Raw genomic sequence first — 20,510 nt, forward strand, 5'->3', positions numbered from 1 at the left:
GAGGACAATAGCTTGTAGGGGAGCTTGGCTGGTGGCAAAGCCACTGGGGCATTACTTTTCTTAATCATCTTGACTCCTTTGGCTTTCAAGACACTCCTCTTTTGATCTTCCTCACTCTATTCTGACCATTTCTTCTCAAACCCTTTCGTGGTCTCCTTCTGCTCTACTCATTCCCTAAACATGGATGCATATGAGCCTTCCTAGACTGCCCCCATCTGTTTCTCCATTGTCATTTTCTCTTATGTTCCATTTTATTATCCATTCTTTAGCAATAAGAAACACACCACACCACACTATATGGCTTCACGCTTTGAGGTTTGTGTTCATTCTGTCTCCTCTGACCTGAAACATCCTTTCTAACTTCCTTGCCTTGGTTATCACTTTGACTGTGATTCTGGGCTCAGTCATCAGCCACATACCATCCTCTGTGGTATATCCAGGCCAAACAACATATAATTCTCTGTGCTTCCGTAGAACCTTGTGTAAATCACTTTATATTTAAAGTATCTGGCTGGGTGTGGTGGCTCACGCCTGTAATCCCCGCACTTTGGGAGGCTGAGGTGGGCAGATCACTTTAGATCAGGAGTTCAAGACCAGCCTGACCAACATGGTGAGACCCTGTCTCTACAAAAAATACAAAAAAAAAAAAAAAAAAATTAGCCGGGCATGATGACACACGCCTATAATTCCAGATACTCAGAAGGCTGAGGTACAAGAATTGCTTGAGCCTGGGAGGCGGAGATTGCAGTGAGTTGAGATCGCGGCACTGTACTCCAGCCTGGGTGACAAAGCTAGACCCTGTCTCAAACAAACAAACAAACAAAAACACAAGATATTATCTGTTTTATATTTGTCTCCCTCACTAATCTTTTTCTTTTTTCTTTCTTTCTTTTTTTTTTTTTTTTTTAAAGACAGAGTTTCACTCATGTTGCCCAAGCTGGAGTGCAATGGCGTGATCTCAGCTCACTGAAACCTCCGCCTGCCAGGTTCAAGCAATTCTCCTGCCTCAGCCTCCTGAGTAGCTAGGATTACAGGCACGCACCACTATGCCCAGCTAATTTTTTGTATTTTTAGTAGAAAAGGGGTTTCACCATTTTAGCTAGGCTGGTCTTGAACTCCTGACCTCAGGTGGTCTGCCCGCCTCGGCCTCCCAAAGTGCTGGGATTACAGGCATGAGCCACGGTGGCCGGCCTCCCTCACTAATCTTTAAGAGTTTTAAGGGCAAAGATTATGTGTTAATCATCTTTTAATTCCTGGTGCCCAGGAAAGCATGTGCCACACTGAATGAACCAAAAATTTTCTTGCTAACCTGAGCCTAACTACTCTGATAATAAACTTATGCTTTTTTCAAAAGAAGAACAGTTAGGATAAAACTGTTTTCATCTCATATCACTTTTAAGGTACTTTAAGACTTTAAATAGGCCGGTGTGGTGGCTCACCCCTGTAATCCCAGCACTTTGGGAGGCCGAGGCGAGTGGATCACGAGGTCAGGAGATCAAGACCATCCTGGCTAACACCGTGAAACCCCGTCTCTACTAAAAATACAAAAACAAAATTAGTCGGGCGTGGTGGCAGGTGCCTGTAGTCCCAGCTACTCGGGAGGCTGAGGCAGGAGAATGGCATGAATCTGGGAGGCGGAGCTTGCAGTGAGCTGAGATTGCGCCACTGCACTCCAGCCTGGGCCACAGAGAGAGACTCCGTCTCAAAAAACAAAAATAACACACAAGACTTTAAATAATATAGAATAAATTATTATTATTTCCAGTATTTCAAAATGTGAGAGAAGTAAATACATGATGACCTGACATGAAAAGTATTAAAAACAGTTCTGCTAAAATCATATGGAAGAAAAACAGTAATGAATTGTGATCCTCTAATAATATCAGTTCCCCATTCTTTTTTTTTTTTTTTTTACTAATTTATATCTCATAGCATTTCATAGATTTCATTTTCTTCCCAGGTCAGACATTCTTGTGATGCCAGACAACTACATAGTTTTCAAAAATAGCAAGATGTTTGTCCTTCTTACAAGCACCACTAGAAAACAGACCGCTCCTTAAACTACCAGGCAAATACTCTTTGATTCCAAGGAATTTACAATGGAGGGCATATTATCAGTTTCTATTGGCACCATAATGCTGCACAACAACGAACTGAACCTCAGTGGCAAACAAAAATACACATATTTAAGTTCATAAATCTGCAGAGTTCAGCAGATCTGGGCAGGCTTGACTGACCTCACTCAAGGCGTGCACACCTAACTGGTCAATCTCGAGTGGCCTCAGTTGGAATAACTAGGATGACTTGGCTTTGCTCTGTATGTTTTTCATCTCCAGCAGGCTAGCTGGAGTATGTTTACCAGTTCAGGTGTTTTTCCAGCTTATTTCGTGTCACATTTGCTAATATCATGTTAGCAAAAATAAATCACAAGGGTGACCCCCCCAGAGTCAGAGCGGGAGAGCATGGATAAAGGTGGGACATAGGGAGGGGTGAAGGATTAGGAAGATTTTTTTCAAATTACCACAACATGTTTAATTTTTTCATTTGTCAACTAATAATTCATTCAAGGGAGTCAGATATCCTTGGCTCACATTGATCATATCAACTGCTTTGGCTTGGCTTTCTGCTAGGAAAAAAAACAAGCGCCAGCATTTATGTTATTATTTAAAAAAAAAAAAAAAAAAAAACAACTGCCTTTGACAAAATACCAGTCATGTATGATTTTTATTAAATATTGTCAATCAACTATTCTTGCCTGAATTTTAAAAAGCACTAGTGGCATCGGTGATCCCTTGAGAAGGCTCCCAGACCGCCAGTGTTGTTCTCAGAGCACACTTTGGGAACCCCAGGTTAAAATAGATATCGTTGGTCCCTTTGAATGTGTTTTCACACAGATTAAACTTTGCTTTATGCAATCCCATCAAATACAAAATCCCCTGGAAATATTATTAAATATTGATGGCCCTGCTCAAAATGAAGATTACAAAAGCCGAATCCAATTGGCATCACTCTTCAAAGTAATTTCTTTTTTTTTTTTGAGACGGAGTCTCATTGTGTCGCCCAGGCTGGAGTGCAGTGGCTGATTCGCTCACTGCAAGCCTCCGGCCCGGCTCACGCCCCATTCTCCTGCCTCAGCCTCCCGAGTAGTTGACTATAGATACCAAGCATCTTTGTATTTTGTAGAGATGGGTTTCACCTGTTAGCCAGGATGGTCTTGATCTCCTGACCTCATGATCCGGGCCCGCCTGCCTCCCAGTGCTGGGACTACAGGCGTGAGCCACCAGCCCAGCCCAGTATCCCAGCATCATAAAATGGAATGAATTATAAACAAAATCATTCATATCATTCACATTGTATTCATATCCATGAAATGGGCAAGGCCCTCAGGCTTTTCTCTGTTATCTTTACCTACGGCTTATGCTCTTTCCTTACACATTTTTATGTTTCTTGTATTCTTTCATCTGATCACTTTCTACTGATCATGACAGTAAAAGTACTTTGTTTCCATAGTGACATCTGACATGTTACAGATTACTGAGAACCCTAAGGGATAAGAAAAAAGTTTGGGTCTGCTTAGGATACAACATAATAATATTTTGTAGCCTTGCAATTGTTTTTAGCTACTGCAGTAACAGCTTTTTAATTGAAATTTAACTTACTCTGTCAGAAGATTGCCTTGTAATACCAGATGTCAATGAACTTTTAAAAATTAAACTTCAAGCCAGGTATATACCTAAAAGAAAGGAAATCGACACATCAAAAAGATACCTGCTCTCCCATGTTTATTGCAGCACTATTCACAGTAACCAAATTTAGAGGCAATCTAAGTGTCCATCAACAGATAAATGGATAAAGAAAATGTGGTACATATACACAACAGAGTACTATTCAGCCATAAAAAACAATTTGCAACAACATAGATGGAACTGGAGGACATTATTTTCAGTGAAATAAGCCAGGCACAGAAGGACAAATTTTGCATGTTCTCACTTATTTGTGGGAGATAAAAATTAAAACAAAAGAACTCATGGAGATAGAGAGTAGAATGATAGTTACCAGAGGCTAGGAAGGGTAGTGGGGGCGGGAGGAGTGGGAAATGGGGATTTCCAGTGGGTACAAAAGTATAGTTAGATAAAATAAATAAGATCTAGTATTTGATAGCACAACAGGGTGACTACAGTCAGCAATAGTTGATTGTACATTTAAAAATAACTAAGAGTATAATTGGAATGTAACATAAATGATAAATGCTCGATGTGGATACCCCATTTGCCCTGATGTGATTATTATGCATTGTATGCTTGTATCGAAATATCTCATGTGCCCCATAAATATATACACATAAATATTAAAATTTTTAAAAAATTAAACCTCAAATCAAATGTGAAGTTAATTTGGCTTGGGAGAACAAGTTTTAAATTCGAAACATATTTACCAAAACTTTACATAAACCCATGCCAAAATATGGGTACCTTCCATTCCAACTATTCTGTTCTTTTTAATATAACTTGTGTAAACCAGAAAGTCTATGAGATAGGTCTCAATCATTTTAGAGGTTTATTTCTCCAATGTTAAGGACCATGGCCTGTGACACAGCCTCAGACAGTCCTGAGAATATGTGCCCAAGGTGATCGGGCTACAGCTTGATTGTATACATTTTAGAGAAATGGAAGTTACAGGCAAAGACATATATCAATACATGTAAGGTATGCGTTGGTTTGGCCCATCTCTAAGCAGCGTGCGGGCGTGGGAGAGGGCTTCCAGGTCAAAAGTGAATTGAAAAATTTTTCATGTTTTCGATTAGTTGAAAGAGTTAAGCTCTGCCTGAAGATGTGAAGCCAGCTTGAGCTAAGGTAAGCGGGGGTGTTGTGGCAACCAAGGTTCTCATTATGTAAATAAAGCCTCCAGGTAGCTGGCTTCAGAGAATAGATGTGAACATCTGTTATCAGACCTTAGAAGATGTCAGACTCTCTGGAAAAGACCTAGTAAGGGGCCAGGCGCAGTGGCTCATGCCTGTAATCCCAGCACTTTCGGAGGCTGAGGCAGGTGGATTGCCTGAGCTCAGGAGTTCGAGACCAGCCTGATCAATATGGTCAAACTCTGTCTCTACTAAAAATACAAAAATTAGCCGGGCATGGTGGCATACACCTGCAGTCCCAGCTACTTGGGAGGATGAGGCAGGAGAATTGCTTGAGCCCAGGAGGTGGAGGTTGCAGTGAGCCAAGATCATGCCGCTGCATTCCAGCCTGGGCGACACAGTGACACTCCCACACTCCATCTCAAAAAAAAAAAAAAAAAAAAAAACTAGTAAGGGAAAGTGATTCTGTATAGAATGTAAATTTTCCCCGGAAGAGACAGCTTTTCAAGGCCATTTCAAAATATGTTGAATAAATATATTTTGGGGTAACATATTTTTATTTCTTTCAGGTCCCACTATGTGTCATGTGATGTTATTCCAGAGTCAGGTTGGAATTTTCTTATTGCTACAGTATATTTTATCAGTCTTAAGATCTCCGTTTTAATGTTAATTCTGGTCAGTTGTGTCTAAACTCCAATGGGAGGAGGGTATAATGAGGCATGTCCAACCACCCACCCCTTCCCATCAGGGCCTGAACTCATTTTTCAGGGTTTTTTGAGATTACCTTGGCCAAGACAGAGGTCCATTCCTTTTGGGGGTAGGTGGGTGGTGGTGGTGCTTAGAATTTTATTTTTGGTTTTTGTATTAGTCTCTTCTCACACTGCTAGAAAGAACCACCTGAGGCTGGGTAACTTACAGAGAAAAGAGGTTTCATTAGCTCACAGTTCCACAGGCTGTACAGGAGGTATGGCTCCAGAGGCCTCAGGAAATTTACAATCATGGCAGAAGAGGAAGCAAGCACGTCCTACCATGGTGCAGGAGAGAGACAGAAAGAGAGAGAGTGCGAAGGGGGAAGTGCTACACACTTTTAAACGAACAGATCTTCTGAGAACTTCAGCATGGGAACGTCAAGGGGAAAGTCTGCCGCATGATTCAGTGACCTCTCACCAGGGCCCTCCTTCAACACAAGGGGGCTATCATTCCACATGAGATGTGGGTGGGGACACAGAGCCAAACCATATCAGTTTTCACGTGTATCCCAACAAACTTAAACATCAGCAAAGTATGTGCAAACCAGCATCCCTATATCTATTCTTGTCTCAACTGCACCTGCATACATCTGCATCTTGGACTCTCAAGGCCCTAACGTAATGGCAGAGTATTAACTCTACACTTAAATGACTGTGCCCCTAAAGTAGGGGTAGGAGGAGATCAGATCTAGCTTTCTTTCCCAAATCAGAATGCTTTCCACTTTCATGAAATAAACATACTTCTAGGAGATGTCTCCTTTTATTTATACAAACATACACACGGAACTGGAAGGTAATTTGAAGTTGGGAGGTGGAAAACTAAAGGTCAAAAAGGGAAGAAAGCAAAAACGTCCCTTGCAAACTCCAGCCCGCAGACCTCAAGGACGGGCGCGAGGTCCTCAGAACCGGAACGACGAGCGCTGGATGGATTCCTGCAGCCCCGCGCTGCAACCTCCGGAAGATAGGGGACGCTGTGGCGCCAGGCCGGGCGCGCTCTACCGCTCTCTCTCGCAGGTGGGGCGGTGAGGTGGGGCGGGGCGTCTCGGGCGCTGAGAGGACGTGACCCCGCAAAAGGTAAGCGGTGGCGGCTATGGTGCGGAGTGGCTGGGCGCCGGCCTGGAGGGCACCGGGCGGTCGCACCATCACGCTCCCGTCTCTGCCCTTCCTGGCTGCCCTGCGGGCCCCCCAGGGAGGGGGCGTCCTCTCGGGCAGCCCAAATCTTTGCCTCTCGGTGGACGCCCTGTACCCGCACCCCAAGTCGGTGGAGCTCTCTGGCCCCACAGATCCCATTTCCCGGACTCATCTTGCGGGCGCCAGTCTGTTCGGTGCTTCATCCATGGACTCCCCCACCCCTAGAACTCTCTCGTTTCCTCCAGTTTCTTAGTGTCCTGGCTCACCAGACTCATAGTTAGGGGAGCATGGTGGTGTTTTCAGGAGATGCCCCTTTTCTTTTGTCATTGTGCGGACACGCGTACTTTTTCAGCCCTGCAACACAATGTGTAGAACTTAACTGAATGAAGTTTCTTCTGGAGGCTTCCAGTGCGTCTTTGAGTAAGCCTTCGGCAGCGAACAGTAGTCCATGACATTGGGGGAAGCCAGATAAGACTCAGATTGTCAGTCCTCAGGCTGTCGCCAGCAAAGCCTTTCTGCTTTTTTCAGGGACCGTAGTACATCCAAGAGATGGAAAGGTGCTTTGTTTTGTTTGTTTTGTTTTGTCTTGTTTTGTTTTGTTTAAGACAGAGTTTCACTCTGTCGCCCAGACTGGAGTGCAGTGGTGCGATCTGAGCTCACCGCAACCTTCACCTCCCGGGTTCAAGCGATTCTCGTGCCTCAGCCTCCCGAGGACCTGGTATTACAGATGTGCGCCACCACACCCGGCTACTTTTTGTATTTTTAGTAGAGACAAGGTTTCATCATGTTGGCCACGCTGGTTTCCAACTCCTGACCTCAAGCAATCCACCCGCCTCAGCCTCCCAAAGTGCTGGGATTACAAGCGTGAGCCACCCCACCTGGCGGGAAAGATACTTTTTTAAAAAGTATATTTTACCTTAAAAACAACATATATATAATCAGTTTTTAAAACAAGTGATTACAATTTTGTTTCTTAAATATTGTAATATATATGCAAAGGCCTTTTATCAATTTAAAAGTAAGATGGGGTGAGGTGGTGAAATATTGGTGGGCTGGAAATTGGGAGACCTAGGTGATCGCACCCTCCTGGTAAAGACATCTCCCTGGGTCTGGGTTTCTCAGAAAGGGATGTAGAAGGGGGAGTTAGACAAAGTGGTGAGTATGACAGTAGCTACCATTCATTGAACATCTGCATCCTTTAAAATGTATTCGTCTTATTTAATACACACATTTAGTACCTATCTATGCAATAGATAGTAGTGCCCCTTTTATAAAGGTGGAAACTGAAAATCAGAGTTGGCACCTAAAGACACACAGGTTATAAGTAGCAAAGTGAGAATTTGAGGTTATGCTAATTCCCTCAAGCCATGAAGTCCTCTGATTGTATCCCAAACTTGTTTAAACTAATTTAAATTATTTTTAAGGTTTTCTGCCCCAAACTTCAAGTTAGTTTCTTAAGTATTAAGATAATGTGGCATGTGAAACTATTAAGAAGTGTATTATACTTTCATTAAAATATTTTGCCCATTTTATAATTCTCTGTCTTTTAAAGGAAAGGCTTTCATTATTAATAAGGTTCCTGCTTGTTAACATTTTATGATTCTGGTCATTTTGTTTTGTCTTCTATTGAGGTGCTTATTTCTAAAATATATATTTGAAGATTGTTTCCCTTGAAGTAATTCTTATATTCTTTATATCTTGGTCTAATTTGCATGTACAATATATTAATAGGTAGTCATGTATTCTGGAATAACTCCCTGAGCAAGACTTTTACTGAAGGAGGGAAAATCATTCAAAAATGACTAGTCCTGACTCTCGGTGTAGGACCATCTGTACAACCTCTCACATTGTGTGTTACTAATTTCAGGGGCTTACTATTCTTATGCTTTGAGATGTAAATGACTCTCATGGAGTTGGGTAAATAGGCAGTCCTTTATCTTCGCTTCTTTTTCCATTGCACGCTTCCATCACAGGAGGATGGACAGGAGAAAAAGGTAAAGAACATGTTACCAGGGAGAAACAAATGAAGTAAATACAGCGTAGTTTAGACCTTTTATACAGGCAGCTGTGAAATGTTCTACTCTCCTCTTTTTTTTTTTTTTTTTAAAGAAAAGATAAATAGCAGTTTCTTGATCATGCATAGAAAAGGGAACAAGAAGTGGGTGATGGAAAAATGAAGAAGAAATAAGAGTGGGGCAGATTACACAGCCAGGGGTGCCTGCTTAATTATTTTGCAGGTAGGGCCTCACACAAATTAATCCCAAAATTACTTAGCCAAGAGCAGTGTAATGCCAGGTTCCCAGCATCCCTGCTAATCTGTATGTTTTATGTGATTACTGTTTTAACACAGTAAATGAGGTTTTTAAATCCAGCTTAAAATAAATAGATCTTCAAAGTGATAATAACTAGAGATTGGTCAATATCATCTGTAAGTAAGTGAGTGACAGCTGTAATGGAAACAAAGAGTAAGGGAAGAAGGTGAAGAAACTAGTGGGAAGACTAGTTCTGATGAAAGTGTGCTAGACATTAACTGGTTTTGTCTTAGGTGCAGTTCACCTGAGTGGTAATGTCAGAATAAGTTATTGCCATGCTTTGACCTTATGATTAGTTCTGCAGCTTTTAAAATTGGAACTTGTATTAGTTTTGTACTTGAAAATAGCTAGTCAACTTAAACTTCAGGATTAAAAGTTTACTTGTTAAAATACAGATTTTTTTTCCCCAAAACAATTTACACATCTGTGAAGAAATGACTTAAGGTTTTGCATTCTACCTGTTTTATTTATTCAACTGGCACGTCTTGAATTTATGCTTCAGTCATACTTGTACAGCTCTGTGGGCCGGCATGTGAACAAATACAGAAGAATTTTCTCCTATGTAGAAAATGTTGTTGTTGTTGTTGTTAAAATAGTTATATATAACAAATTATTGGCTGCTGAGACCCTTTCTGGTCTCAGTAATCTGAATTTTTTTTTAACAAAGTATAGATGGTTCTTAAAAAGTGTTAGTTTGATAGATGGTGTGAATAAGTTCATGCAATTTTGGGAGAACTGTTGTATCATCAGTGACTGTGGCTCATAAAGGAGAAGCAGCAATAAAACTGAGCTGTTTTATCCCACTTCTAATAAAAGAATGATAAATAATAGAAAATGTTACTCTCATACTTTCCAGAAAGTGTCAATAACAGTGGAAATTGGGGTATATTAAATCTTTTAAAATATACATGTGAGTTTCCAGTCAAAATATTCTTTGTCATTTCTAGCAAAGAGTTTAACATAAACAGTGAATTATTAAGGTAAATTTGGTGTCTGGGACTTGCAATATAACCAATACTACCCTGATTATTGATTCATTGTAAAGGAAATATAGGTTCTGCTAAGGAAAAAAGGAGATCAAGCAATCTTACAACTTTAAGTCATCACAATTAGCTATATAGTTTTTTACAGACATATTTCATATAGGTTGAATTTCATAACACTCAGCATCACTGCATCCGTTTCATTTTAAAATAGTGACATTTTTGTTAGCTGTAACTAGTCTCTCTTTCTCTTTCTCCCCCTCTCCTCTTCCCTATATATATATATATATATATATAAATGACAGCAGATCCCTTGTAGATAGATTAATGCCCTCCCTGAGGGGATGATTAACTCACTCCACACCTGAAGTCCAAAATTATATACAGTGTATAATTTTATATACACCAGGAGTAGAGTAATAATAATATATAATGTAAATTATATATTATAATAAATTATTGTTTAATATATAATTTATTATGTTAATTACATATATTATAATTAATATATAATTATGTATAACAATTTTATTTAATTTTGGACATCAGGTATGGAGTAGTTCATCATCCTCAATTCCTGGCACATTATCATCCACACAAAGTATATGTAAATAAACTATGCTCTGAGGACCCTTCTGTGCTCTGCAATATGAACTTCTATACCCATCTTTTCCATTACCTTTTCTTCCCAATGAACAACTTTAATCTGTTTTCCACAGGCTATCTTTGTTTTAAATACATGCAGCTGTTTTCCAATAATAAATGGAAAAATGCTGTTTATGTCAGTTTCTGTTTAGAATGACTTTTACCTTTGTGAATTTGCTTTTTCAGGCCTTTATAGTATTTTTATTCTAATGCCTCAGTTTCATGTAGTGGCACACTCTGAGGCTGAGATTCAGTTCTAATAACATGGCCATGGGTTAACTATTTTCTGCCTAATGTTTCTTATAGGTTTGTCTGTTGACAGACTATAATATTCCTTCCACTTTAATGACTGCTTCATTTTGCATTTTCTTTCCCTATTTTAGTCCATTTGTGTTGCTATAAAGGAATACTGAGGCTGGGCAATTTATGAAGAAAAGTAGTTTATTTGGTTCATGGTTCTGCAGGCTGTACAGGAAGCATGGTGTCAGCATCTGTTCTGGTGAGGGGCTCAGGTTGCCTCCACCCATGGTGGAAGGTGATGGTGATCTGGCATGCCAGATCACATGGTAAGAGAGGAAGCAAGAAAGAGAGGGGACGTGCTAGGCTGTTTTTAACAACCAGCTCTCCAGGGGACTAATAGAGTGAGAACTCACTTGCTCCCCACCCTCCCCCAGGGAGGGTATTAATCTATTCATGAGGGATCCACCCCCATGACCCAAACACCTCCCACTAGGCCTCACCTCCAACATTGGAGATCAGATTTCCATGTGAGGTTTGGGAGACAAATATCCAAACTATATTACCCACGTTTATACTCAAACAAGTTTTTAGCACAGGGAGAAACATCACTGACACCTGGTATAGGCACCTGGTGGCCAACATTTGTTACTTAAATTCTAAATACCTTTATAAACACCATCATGGCTAAGAGAAGAAAAATGAAACACTAGCAGTTCTCATTAGAAGAAAAAAATGACGGTAGTGGAAGCAGTAGATTGCTGCCACAATAAAGGAGAAATAGCAAAGGAATTTAACACCACGACCCCAACATTGTTCACATTTTTGAAAGATTGAGCCAAGATTGAAGAGAAAACTTATAAAGGGATTCTGGGACTAAAGCAGAAGTGAATGTGAGGCCCCTTTTAACACTGTTTCTGCATGGTATCGGGTTCTTGCAAGAAATGGGCATGTAACTGTGCTATAGAAAGCATTGGATTTTTGTCAACCTTGGGCATTGCGTTAGTCTCTTCTTCCATCACTATAAAGAAATTCCTGATGCTGTGTAATTTATAAAGAAAAGACGTTTAATTGGCTCACGGTTCAGCAGACTGTACAGGAAGCATGGTGCCAGCATCTTCCCCTGGTGAGGGCTTCAGGAAGCTTTCAGTTGTGGTGGAAGATTAAGTGGGAGCAGGCATGTCACATGGTGAGACAGGAAGCAAGAGGCAGGGGGAAGAAGTGTCACACTCTTAAATAACCAGATCTCACATGAACTCATAGAGTAAGAACTTGCTCATTACCACAAGGATGGCACCAAAACATTCATGAGGGATCTGCCCCCATGATCCAAATGCCTCCCGCCAGTCTCCACCTTCAACACTGGGGATTACAGTTCAGCTTGAGATTTAGAAGGGACAAACATCCAGAGCTTGTCAGCCATGGTGAGTTTCAAGCAAGTGGGGGCTGCCTCAACAAACTTCGGGCATATTCTGGAATTGTTTCACAAGTTGCCTGTAGTGAAGAAAACACTGTTTTGGTAGAGAAAATTATTAACTTACATGCAGGAGAAACTTAAAAACAAAAACAAAAATTGCTGGTTACAGCTTCAATGGCTTGTTTCTTTGTTTGTTTTTGATACAGGGTCTAGCTATGTTGCCCAGGCTGGTCTCAGACTCCTGAGTTCAAGCAGTACTTCTACCTCTTCCTCCCAAAATAGTGGGATTAAGGCGTGAGCCACCCCGCCCAGCCTGAATGGTGTTTTAAATGCTGATGAAACAGATGTTCTTGTTACCTTATCATATGCTTCATGCCAAAGGTAGACTTTGCAAAGGAAATAAACAGATTGATGATTGGTGTATTCTACTGTAATGCATTCTGGAACAATTGTCTTTGGCAAGTCAGCTAACTAACAGTACTTCAGAAATGTTCCCCCCGTGATTACCAAGCCAATACACATGCCTGAATAATGAGAAATGTGTTACTGAATGACTGATAAAGATTGACAAGGGAATGCAAGGAGCAATCCACAGTATCCTCTTGCTGATAGACAATTGCTCTGCCCACAACATACTCCCACACTTGGATCATGTAGGAGTTGAGCTTTTCCCATTGAACTACACAGCCATTCTGCAGCCATTGGATCAGGGTGTAATTGGCACAGAGAAAGCTCACTTCTGAAAGCAGTTTCTAAATGTAGAGAATGAAGAGAAAATGGAGAAAAGCAACATGAATAAGCCATTGACATGATTGCAGAGACTTGGTGGTCTATAAAGTTATCTGTAGTCATGAAATGTTAGCAAAACACAGGCATGATTCCTGTGGGATCCCCTGAGGTCCTCCTGTAAGAAGGCTGCAACCAAATGTGGTGTTTGAACCAATCTAGCACTCAACTACTACTGTCATTGATGTCTCAAACCAGTTTGATTTTGAAGACTGTGTGGCTACAGATAGCAGTTTATTTCCCAAGTTACCAAATCCTGAAGTTGCTACAGGAGTGCTAACTGATGTAAAAATTGAACCAGAAAGTCGGTGATAATGATGAAGAAGGCAACAATGATAATCATGACGTGCATGAGGAATAAGTGATTGAACCGGCAAGAGTGAACATTTCTGAAGCCTTTGCAAGTGTAGAAAGTGCTTAGAACATTCCTTTCTCTTCAAGCAGATGTTCCTCTTGAGGTGCGTACCTGATCAAGTGGTATAGATGAACATTCAGTGTCTACTGCAACACAATGTATTTTGAAAAGCCAAGTTCCTAGTTTTCTCCTTAACTATGAAGCTGTGAAAATATTGATTTTATAACGTCTATAAAATAGTAAGCTTAATGAATACTTATACTGGCCAGGTGTGGTGGCTCATGCATGTGATCCCAGCACTTTGGGAGGCAGAAGCAGGATTGCTTTGTGGCCAGGAGTTTGAGACCAACCTGGGCAACATAGTGAGACCTACCAAAAAAAAAAAAAAAAGCCAGGTGTGGTGGTGCGTGCCTGTAGTCCTAGCTACCTGGGAGGCTGAGGTGGGAGGATCACTTGAGCCCAGGTGTTTGAGGCTGCAGACTGCAGTAAGCTATGATCACACCACTGCACATGCGTTCCAGTCTAGGCAATCAAGTAAGACTCTGTCTCAAAAAAAAAAATTGTACAAACAAAGCCCCAATAACATTTACTGTACAGTGATTGCAGCATTTCCCCCAAATAATTTTACTATATTGTCATTTATGTCTATCTTTGGAAGCTTTCTTTCTCTACCTCCCCTCTTTCAACCCTCACCTCCCATGCCAGCATTAGATGGCAGAGATGATAAACTAAGCTTTTGCCTAATAATACCTAGAAGAGAAAAATATTCCCAAAGTGCTGACATTTCAGCTAGGAAAACAAGAAGACAAAAGACACACTTGGATTTAATAGGATAGATTTAGAGTAGCTAAGATTAAAAAGGATATTAAGATTAAGGAGATAGCAGGGCGTGTCCTACCCAGAAAGTTGCTAATTGGCAAAGGAGGAGTGAGTACAAACAGCTCCTTATCCTTACTGCTTGGGAAAATGAGTTCGTGGGTGGTCGTGGAGGAAGACAGAGGAGCAGTGGAGGAAACCGGCCAGGAGTGAATCTGTAGGAGAAGATAATGAGCAAAGGAATGCTGATCCTTCCCTCAGGTTGGGGTTCTGGAGGGGCTGTTGAAAGGTGAGGAGGAGTGAAAACAAGGAAATAAAGAAAGGAACAGATAACCTACTGGCCTCACCTACTCTCAGTCCTGGTTTCATGTGATACAACGTGACTCAGACCAACAAACAATTCTCCCGTCTTCTGTAAAAGTAGGAAAACAACCTTTGCCCACAGCTTTTATTTTGAGGTGAAAATTAAAATAATGAATGAAATTAACAAATTAAACTTAAAACGCCATTTACAAAGTGCATAATACAAAGTAATAAGATAACTGACAATCACCTTTGGTATGTATCTGGGTTGGAATTCAAAGAAAGAATTTAAGAATGACTTTTTAAAGAAATTTATCAGAGAAGCACAATTATGAAGGGAAAAAATATATTATTTTGTTTTTAGATAATAACTCATCATTGATGAAGATGTCTTCAGCACCTGAGCCTCCAGCATTCAAAAAGGAACCACCCAAAGAGAAAGACTTTCAAAGCCCGGGGCTCAGACGGGTGCGCACAACAACCTTATTTCGTGCTGTGAATCCAGAGCTCTTCATTAAACCTGTAAGAAATATATCCAGGATAAGACTTTATTTTTAATCTAACCAGACTGTCAGGAAGTTCTGATTTTCTTGTAATTGATTTTATCATGGAAATTTTATGTTGACAAGACCTCCCTGTGAATAAAAGCAGGTGGAAGGACGATTGTAAATGCTGTTTCACATATAAATACACATATAAAAATATTTTAAGGGCATTTGAGAGTTATAATGGAAAATGGTTGCACTTTAATGGATTGGCTTCTCAAACTATCTAAAGTACTATTTTAATCGTTGCATTAATTTGAAGACAACTTTTGTTGTTTGATCAAGTACTATTAGGTAAATAAGACCTTCCATTTAAGCAAGGAAACCAAAATGAAAATCTGACCATTCTTACATACTGCAATTCTAGCCTGTAGGTAATATTTTTATCTAAGCAATATTACAGATACTTTGTGAAAAATTCCAAAACATTTGATTTGATGAAATTCATTTATTCATTTATTCATTAGAGGTTCTGTCACCCAGGCTGTAGTGCAGTGGTACAATCATAGCTCACTGCAGCTTCAAACCCCTGGGCTCAAGGGATCCTCGCACCTCAGCCTCCTGGGTGGCTGGGACTACAGGTGCACACCTTCATGCCTGGCTCCTTTTTAAAATTTTTTGTAGAGATGGTGTTTCAGTATATTGCCCAAGCTGGTTTTGAACTCCTGGCCTTAAGCGATTCTCCCACCTCAGCCTCCCAAATTGTTGGGATTACAGGCATGAGCCCACGCCTGGCTGAGTTTATTTTTAAATAAATGTAGATTCTATTTTAAAATAAATGTAAAATCAAGTTAAAATAAAATATGATAAATATTTAAGTGTGTTGAATCTGATTAGAATTTTAGTAACACAGTTACCAGTGTAAACTGTTAAATAGGTCAACTTAATCAGATCATTAAATCAAGGTAAAATTTTTTTTTTTTTGAAACGGAGTCTCGCTCTGTCGCCCAGGCTGGAGTGCAGTGGTGCGATCTCCACTCACTGCAAGCTCCGCCTCCCGGGTTCACGCCATTCTCCTGCCTCAGCCTCCCGAGTAGCTGGGACTACAGGCGCCCGCCACCGCGCCCGGCTAATTTTTGTATTTTCAGTAGAGCGGGTTTCACCGTGTTAGCCAGGGTGGTCTCAATCTCCCGACCTCGTGATCCGCCCGACTCGGCCTCCCAAAGTGCTGGGATTACAGGCGTGAGCCACTGCGCCCGGCCCAAGGTAAAATATTTTAAAAGCTTTGAAGTAATGTGTTCTTTTAATTGCTAAAAGCATTTCAAGAATTATAAATTTAAACTGCTCTGAGTCCGTGTCCTTTCTTAGGTGTTCATCTAAGTGAAAAAGTTTGACCCTTATTTTGAAATAGAAATGTCACCTAAAGGAATAAACTGAGGCAAATTAAGATATGTAGGGAGTTTATTTGGGCCAAGGTTGAGGACTGCAACCTGGGAAACACTTCACAGTAACCTTGCGAAGCACTCTGGAGAACAAAGGAGAGGGTGGAATTTTTCAGGAAAAAAGTGAATCAGGAGAGGAGGCAAGTACAAAAGTTGCTTTTCAGTAATTTTCATTGGTTTGCAGAAATGACATTGATTAGTAATTGGCTATACATTGTTGAATTACAGAGTATGAGTTATAATGTCTAGTGGATGGCATTGTAAGGTTAATTTATAGCTATTGGTGGTGTCAGTCCAGAGCCCACATAGCAAGGGCTTCAAAATTATTATTTAGCTCAAGACGTGACTAGTAGCTCATTCCAGTGCCTCTCTGGGCCTGATAATTTAAAGGGGGCTCACATTCCTCAGTTAAAGAGTTTCTTTTATTTCTCAGTAGTGGTATAGCAGGTAGGTGACAGAAGCAGAAACTATTACTTGTATCACTACTGTGCATTTACATTGACCTAAGAAAGGCCAATTCGTTGAGTGTGAACGTGCAAAGAAAATGGTCTAAGGTACAGTTTCAGGAATAACAAAAATGCTTTTCTGGAGTTGTGAACATCTTTCCTGTATTTAAAAGCTTTTTTTTTGGGGGGGGGTGTGGGGGTTGGACATCATGACTAATGTCTGCAATCCCAATACTTTGGGAGGCTGAGGTAGAGGGATCTCTTGAGTCCAAGAGTTCAACATACCGAGACTCTATCTCTACAAAAAAATTTAAAATTAGGCTGGCCACAGTGGCTTACGCCTGTTAATCCCAGCACTTTGGGAGACTGAGGTGGGCAGATCACTTGAAGTCAGGAATTTGAAACTAGCTGGCCAATATGGTGAAACCCCGTATTTATTAAAAATACAAAAAAATTAGCCAGGCATGGTGGTGCACACCTGTAGTCCCAGCTACTTGGGAGGCTGAGGCAGGAAAATCACTTGAGCCTGGGAGTTTGAGACTGCAGTGAGCTATGATTGCACACTGCACTCCAGCCTGGGCAGCAGAGTGAGATCCTGTCTCTTAACATCAACAACAACAACAACAGCTTTTCTGTGTGTGTGTGTGAAGCTGAAAACATAACTTTGCCTCTTATGGTCTTGGATTGTCCAAGAGTAAATCAAGGTTAACAGCATAATAGCTGTTCCAGTCACTAAATTTCTTGAGGTTATGGAGTAGGTTCCCAGCGAAGAGTGTATACATCATCATCATTTCTGTGCCTAATATATAAAAGGTTTTTTGCCAGTTATTCATGACTTGGGCAAGAAGAATAGCGTGTGTACTTCAATCCTCACTTCCTAATAAAATGAACTAATTTGAGGTTTGCAAATGGAGGGACTTGGGCCCAGGACCCAGGAAGTTAAGCAGCTCCTCCACTTCACACAGATAACATTGAAAACTCTGGGTACCAGGCCAGTTTTCCTGCCCCACTCCTTTCCCAGCTGTCACCTTCCTGAGGGTAGAGGTCTGAGATGTCCAGGGTGTAGATGGGAGAAAGACTGGAGAGGAGAAACAAGAGTCTTCTATAATCTCTGGATAATCAGTAGTTTAGCTAATTGAATAAAGAACTGAATAAATGATTATAGTTGAAATATTGCCATGGTAATGCTAGTGTTGTAATAAAGATGTGGCATGTCAGGAGGAAAATGCAACTGATATTTGGGTCTCCTCAAATTGTTAGTCTTACTAAAGCTTTATACTTTCTTTTTTCTTTGACAGAACAAACCTGTAATGGCTTTCGGATTGGTAACTCTTTCACTTTGCGTGGCATATATTGGTTATCTGCATGCAACACAAGAGAATAAAAAGGACCTCTATGAAGCTATTGATAGTGAGGGGCACAGTTACATGAGGCGGAAAACATCCAAATGGGATTAGTAGTGCTGGTTACTGCAGATGGACGTTTATTAAGCGTTCTGAAATCTTCAACTGAAAGACCTTGTGAGTGTACAGTATTATATTTCTTGTTCTAGAACATGCTAATGAAGACAGAAGATAGCAGTTGCAACCAGACAACTGTCGTAAATTTTGTCCTTTCACAGCCGTTATCTCATTCTTTTTCCACAGAGCGAGCTTCATAATATTTTTCTTTCCTTGCCTCTTATAAAAGTGCCATGAGAATGGAAGTTGTCTTTGTTAATTATTAAATTCTGTATAGTAAAAGTACCCATGCTGTTAAATTTGCATGATGTTTTAAATATTTAAGATGAATTATGCTGGTGCAGCTGTCGTGAAAGTTTAGTTGTGTTTTGCTACTTGCAAAGGAAATGTTCATGTTCTCCCTGGCATAGAACCTATATTTTTAAAGAAAGATAAATAGAAAATTTAAAGCCTGAAGTCAATATTAAAAATATGAGATATGAGAAACTGAGTTGGCTCTGACAAGTAGTTCTTATAGTGTCACAAATGGTTCATATATTTCAGTTTCCATTTTAGCTATTTTTGGGGCAGAATTTTATTTTAATGGAAAAGATCCTTCCACTCAGCTGCTAAAATAAAGATTAAATAAGAATATCCCAGAGTAATTGGAGTTTTTCTTTAAAAAAGAAAGTATGTTTTACTGAGGTATGATGATTTTGACTACAACTAAATGTTATCTATTTTAGTTTTTGTAAATTAATGTTACAGTAATGTTGTAAACATAAGACCAAGTGTTCTTATAGTTATTTAAAAACTACAACTACTCAATAGATAAGAAATAGATAAGGTCTCCTTATTGTACCAGGTTTACCTTACATGCTTTTTTTTTCTTTTGAAGTTTATATGCCAGCAGGCCTTTTTGTTTTTTTTCTTTTCAGAATGTTTCTTATTCTCTGAAGCATCAGCATTTTGAAGTGTCTTTTATGGAAGTGGGGACAGAAAAGGGGGTAAAAATGAGTGTAAACAAAGCCGAGCCCCACTGTCAGCACCGAGCAGCAGAATGGCCTTGGTTGTCCTGGCACCTGGCCCAGGGGCCTAGGACAGAGGTCAAGGCTAGGCCCCGGTGTCTGGCCAGATTCTGCCTTATAGAATTCAAATCTTTATCACAAGGGTTCTGGACCTGTTTCATTTCTAGATATGTACCTAATTCTCCAAATCATTGTAATTGGGCCTCAGTAGTAAATCTCACCTCTGAAGTTTTGCTTCAGTTGCTATTAATATTACCAAGTAATAATAACAGCACAGGCAGAGTTTATCATAATGTTATTTTTAATTTATCATACTTCATTGTCGTTTTGTAAGGTATATGAATATGTAATTATGTGTGATTTGTAGATATTAAAGAACTTAGCTAATTGAATTTACATGCAACTAAATAAAATCTTTACTACTGAGCCCCAAATATTTATTTGCTGTGCCTCTCTGTATAATGTACTTTATATAGTTTAAAATGCACTTCAGTGATACAAAATCCCTTTTAAAGACTGTCTTTTGTTTTTGGTTTCCCTGTGTATTTTGGCTGTCAAAAAACTAGGGTTCTTCTGTTTTTAACTTATGCATTTAATGACACATTGCCATCTTTTAGAATTTTTTACTATTTAACAGAATAAGTTGATGTTTGGTGGCAGAGGAGATATTAGTTGCGTGAACTGTCAAGAGATTGCAGTGCAGGAGGGCAACAGAAACTGTACAAGGTGCAGACTTAACTCATGTAAGATTTGTGTGAATCAGCCAAAGTAACTAGAGTCAGTCAAACACAAAGCTGTGAAAAGTAGTGTGAGGAAAGAATCATACTGAATTTTAGGAACAAGTACCTGACTATGATACTTTTTACAGAATGGCTACAAGTTGTAGGACAGTTTTTGTGTGTGCTGATGTCAATGGCTGCCTGGCTATGTGTTGATGTTTTCATCCTTTCTCTTTTGAATGAGGGTATAACCATCAAAAATAAAATACCTTTCAAATAGTCCGAAGATTCTGAACGTTGAACTTCACCTGATCCAGTCGTGTCAGTTTATGGTTAAGACAATAGGCTGAGAATGGCTA

The 20,510-nt window shown here is 40.1% G+C and overlaps 2 protein-coding genes across 4 annotated transcripts in view; one reads left to right on the forward strand and one right to left on the reverse strand.

Moving 5' to 3' along the window:
- GJB7 (gap junction protein beta 7) overlaps positions 1 to 3,788 on the reverse strand; it is a 29,570-nt gene extending 25,782 nt beyond the window's left edge. The window contains exon 1 of the mRNA XM_021937582.2: positions 3,660 to 3,788. The gene's annotated coding sequence lies outside the window, so the exon portion shown is untranslated. The remainder of the gene's footprint in view (positions 1 to 3,659) is intronic.
- A 2,801-nt stretch (positions 3,789 to 6,589) lies between these two features.
- SMIM8 (small integral membrane protein 8) lies at positions 6,590 to 20,432 on the forward strand. 3 transcript variants are annotated; one of them, XM_003897879.5, is made up of 4 exons: positions 6,653 to 6,681; positions 8,712 to 8,732; positions 14,957 to 15,114; positions 18,264 to 20,432. In XM_003897879.5, the coding sequence occupies exons 3-4, from the start codon at positions 14,974 to 14,976 to the stop codon at positions 18,420 to 18,422; spliced, it is 300 nt and encodes a 99-aa protein (XP_003897928.2). In that variant the 5' UTR covers positions 6,653 to 6,681; positions 8,712 to 8,732; positions 14,957 to 14,973; the 3' UTR covers positions 18,423 to 20,432. The 3 variants fall into 3 exon arrangements, with proteins under 3 accessions (XP_003897927.2, XP_003897928.2, XP_009203888.2); XM_003897878.3 differs by lacking the exon at positions 8,712 to 8,732 and having other exon boundaries at positions 6,590 to 6,681; XM_009205624.4 differs by lacking the exons at positions 6,653 to 6,681; positions 8,712 to 8,732 and adding an exon at positions 12,546 to 13,576.
- Positions 20,433 to 20,510: the final 78 nt, after the last annotated feature.

The sequence above is a fragment of the Papio anubis genome, chromosome 6, assembly GCF_008728515.1.
Source record: "Papio anubis isolate 15944 chromosome 6, Panubis1.0, whole genome shotgun sequence".
Taxonomy (NCBI): Eukaryota; Metazoa; Chordata; class Mammalia; order Primates; family Cercopithecidae; genus Papio; species Papio anubis.

Excerpts from the sequence above, each read along its gene's own strand:
- SMIM8 (XM_003897878.3), top strand. The coding sequence starts at position 14,974 with ATGAAGATGTCTTCAGCACCTGAGCCTCCAGCATTCAAAAAGGAACCA. Across the intron at positions 15,115-18,263 it reads CAGAGCTCTTCATTAAACCT|AACAAACCTGTAATGGCTTT; the intron begins GTAAGAAATATA and ends TTTCTTTGACAG.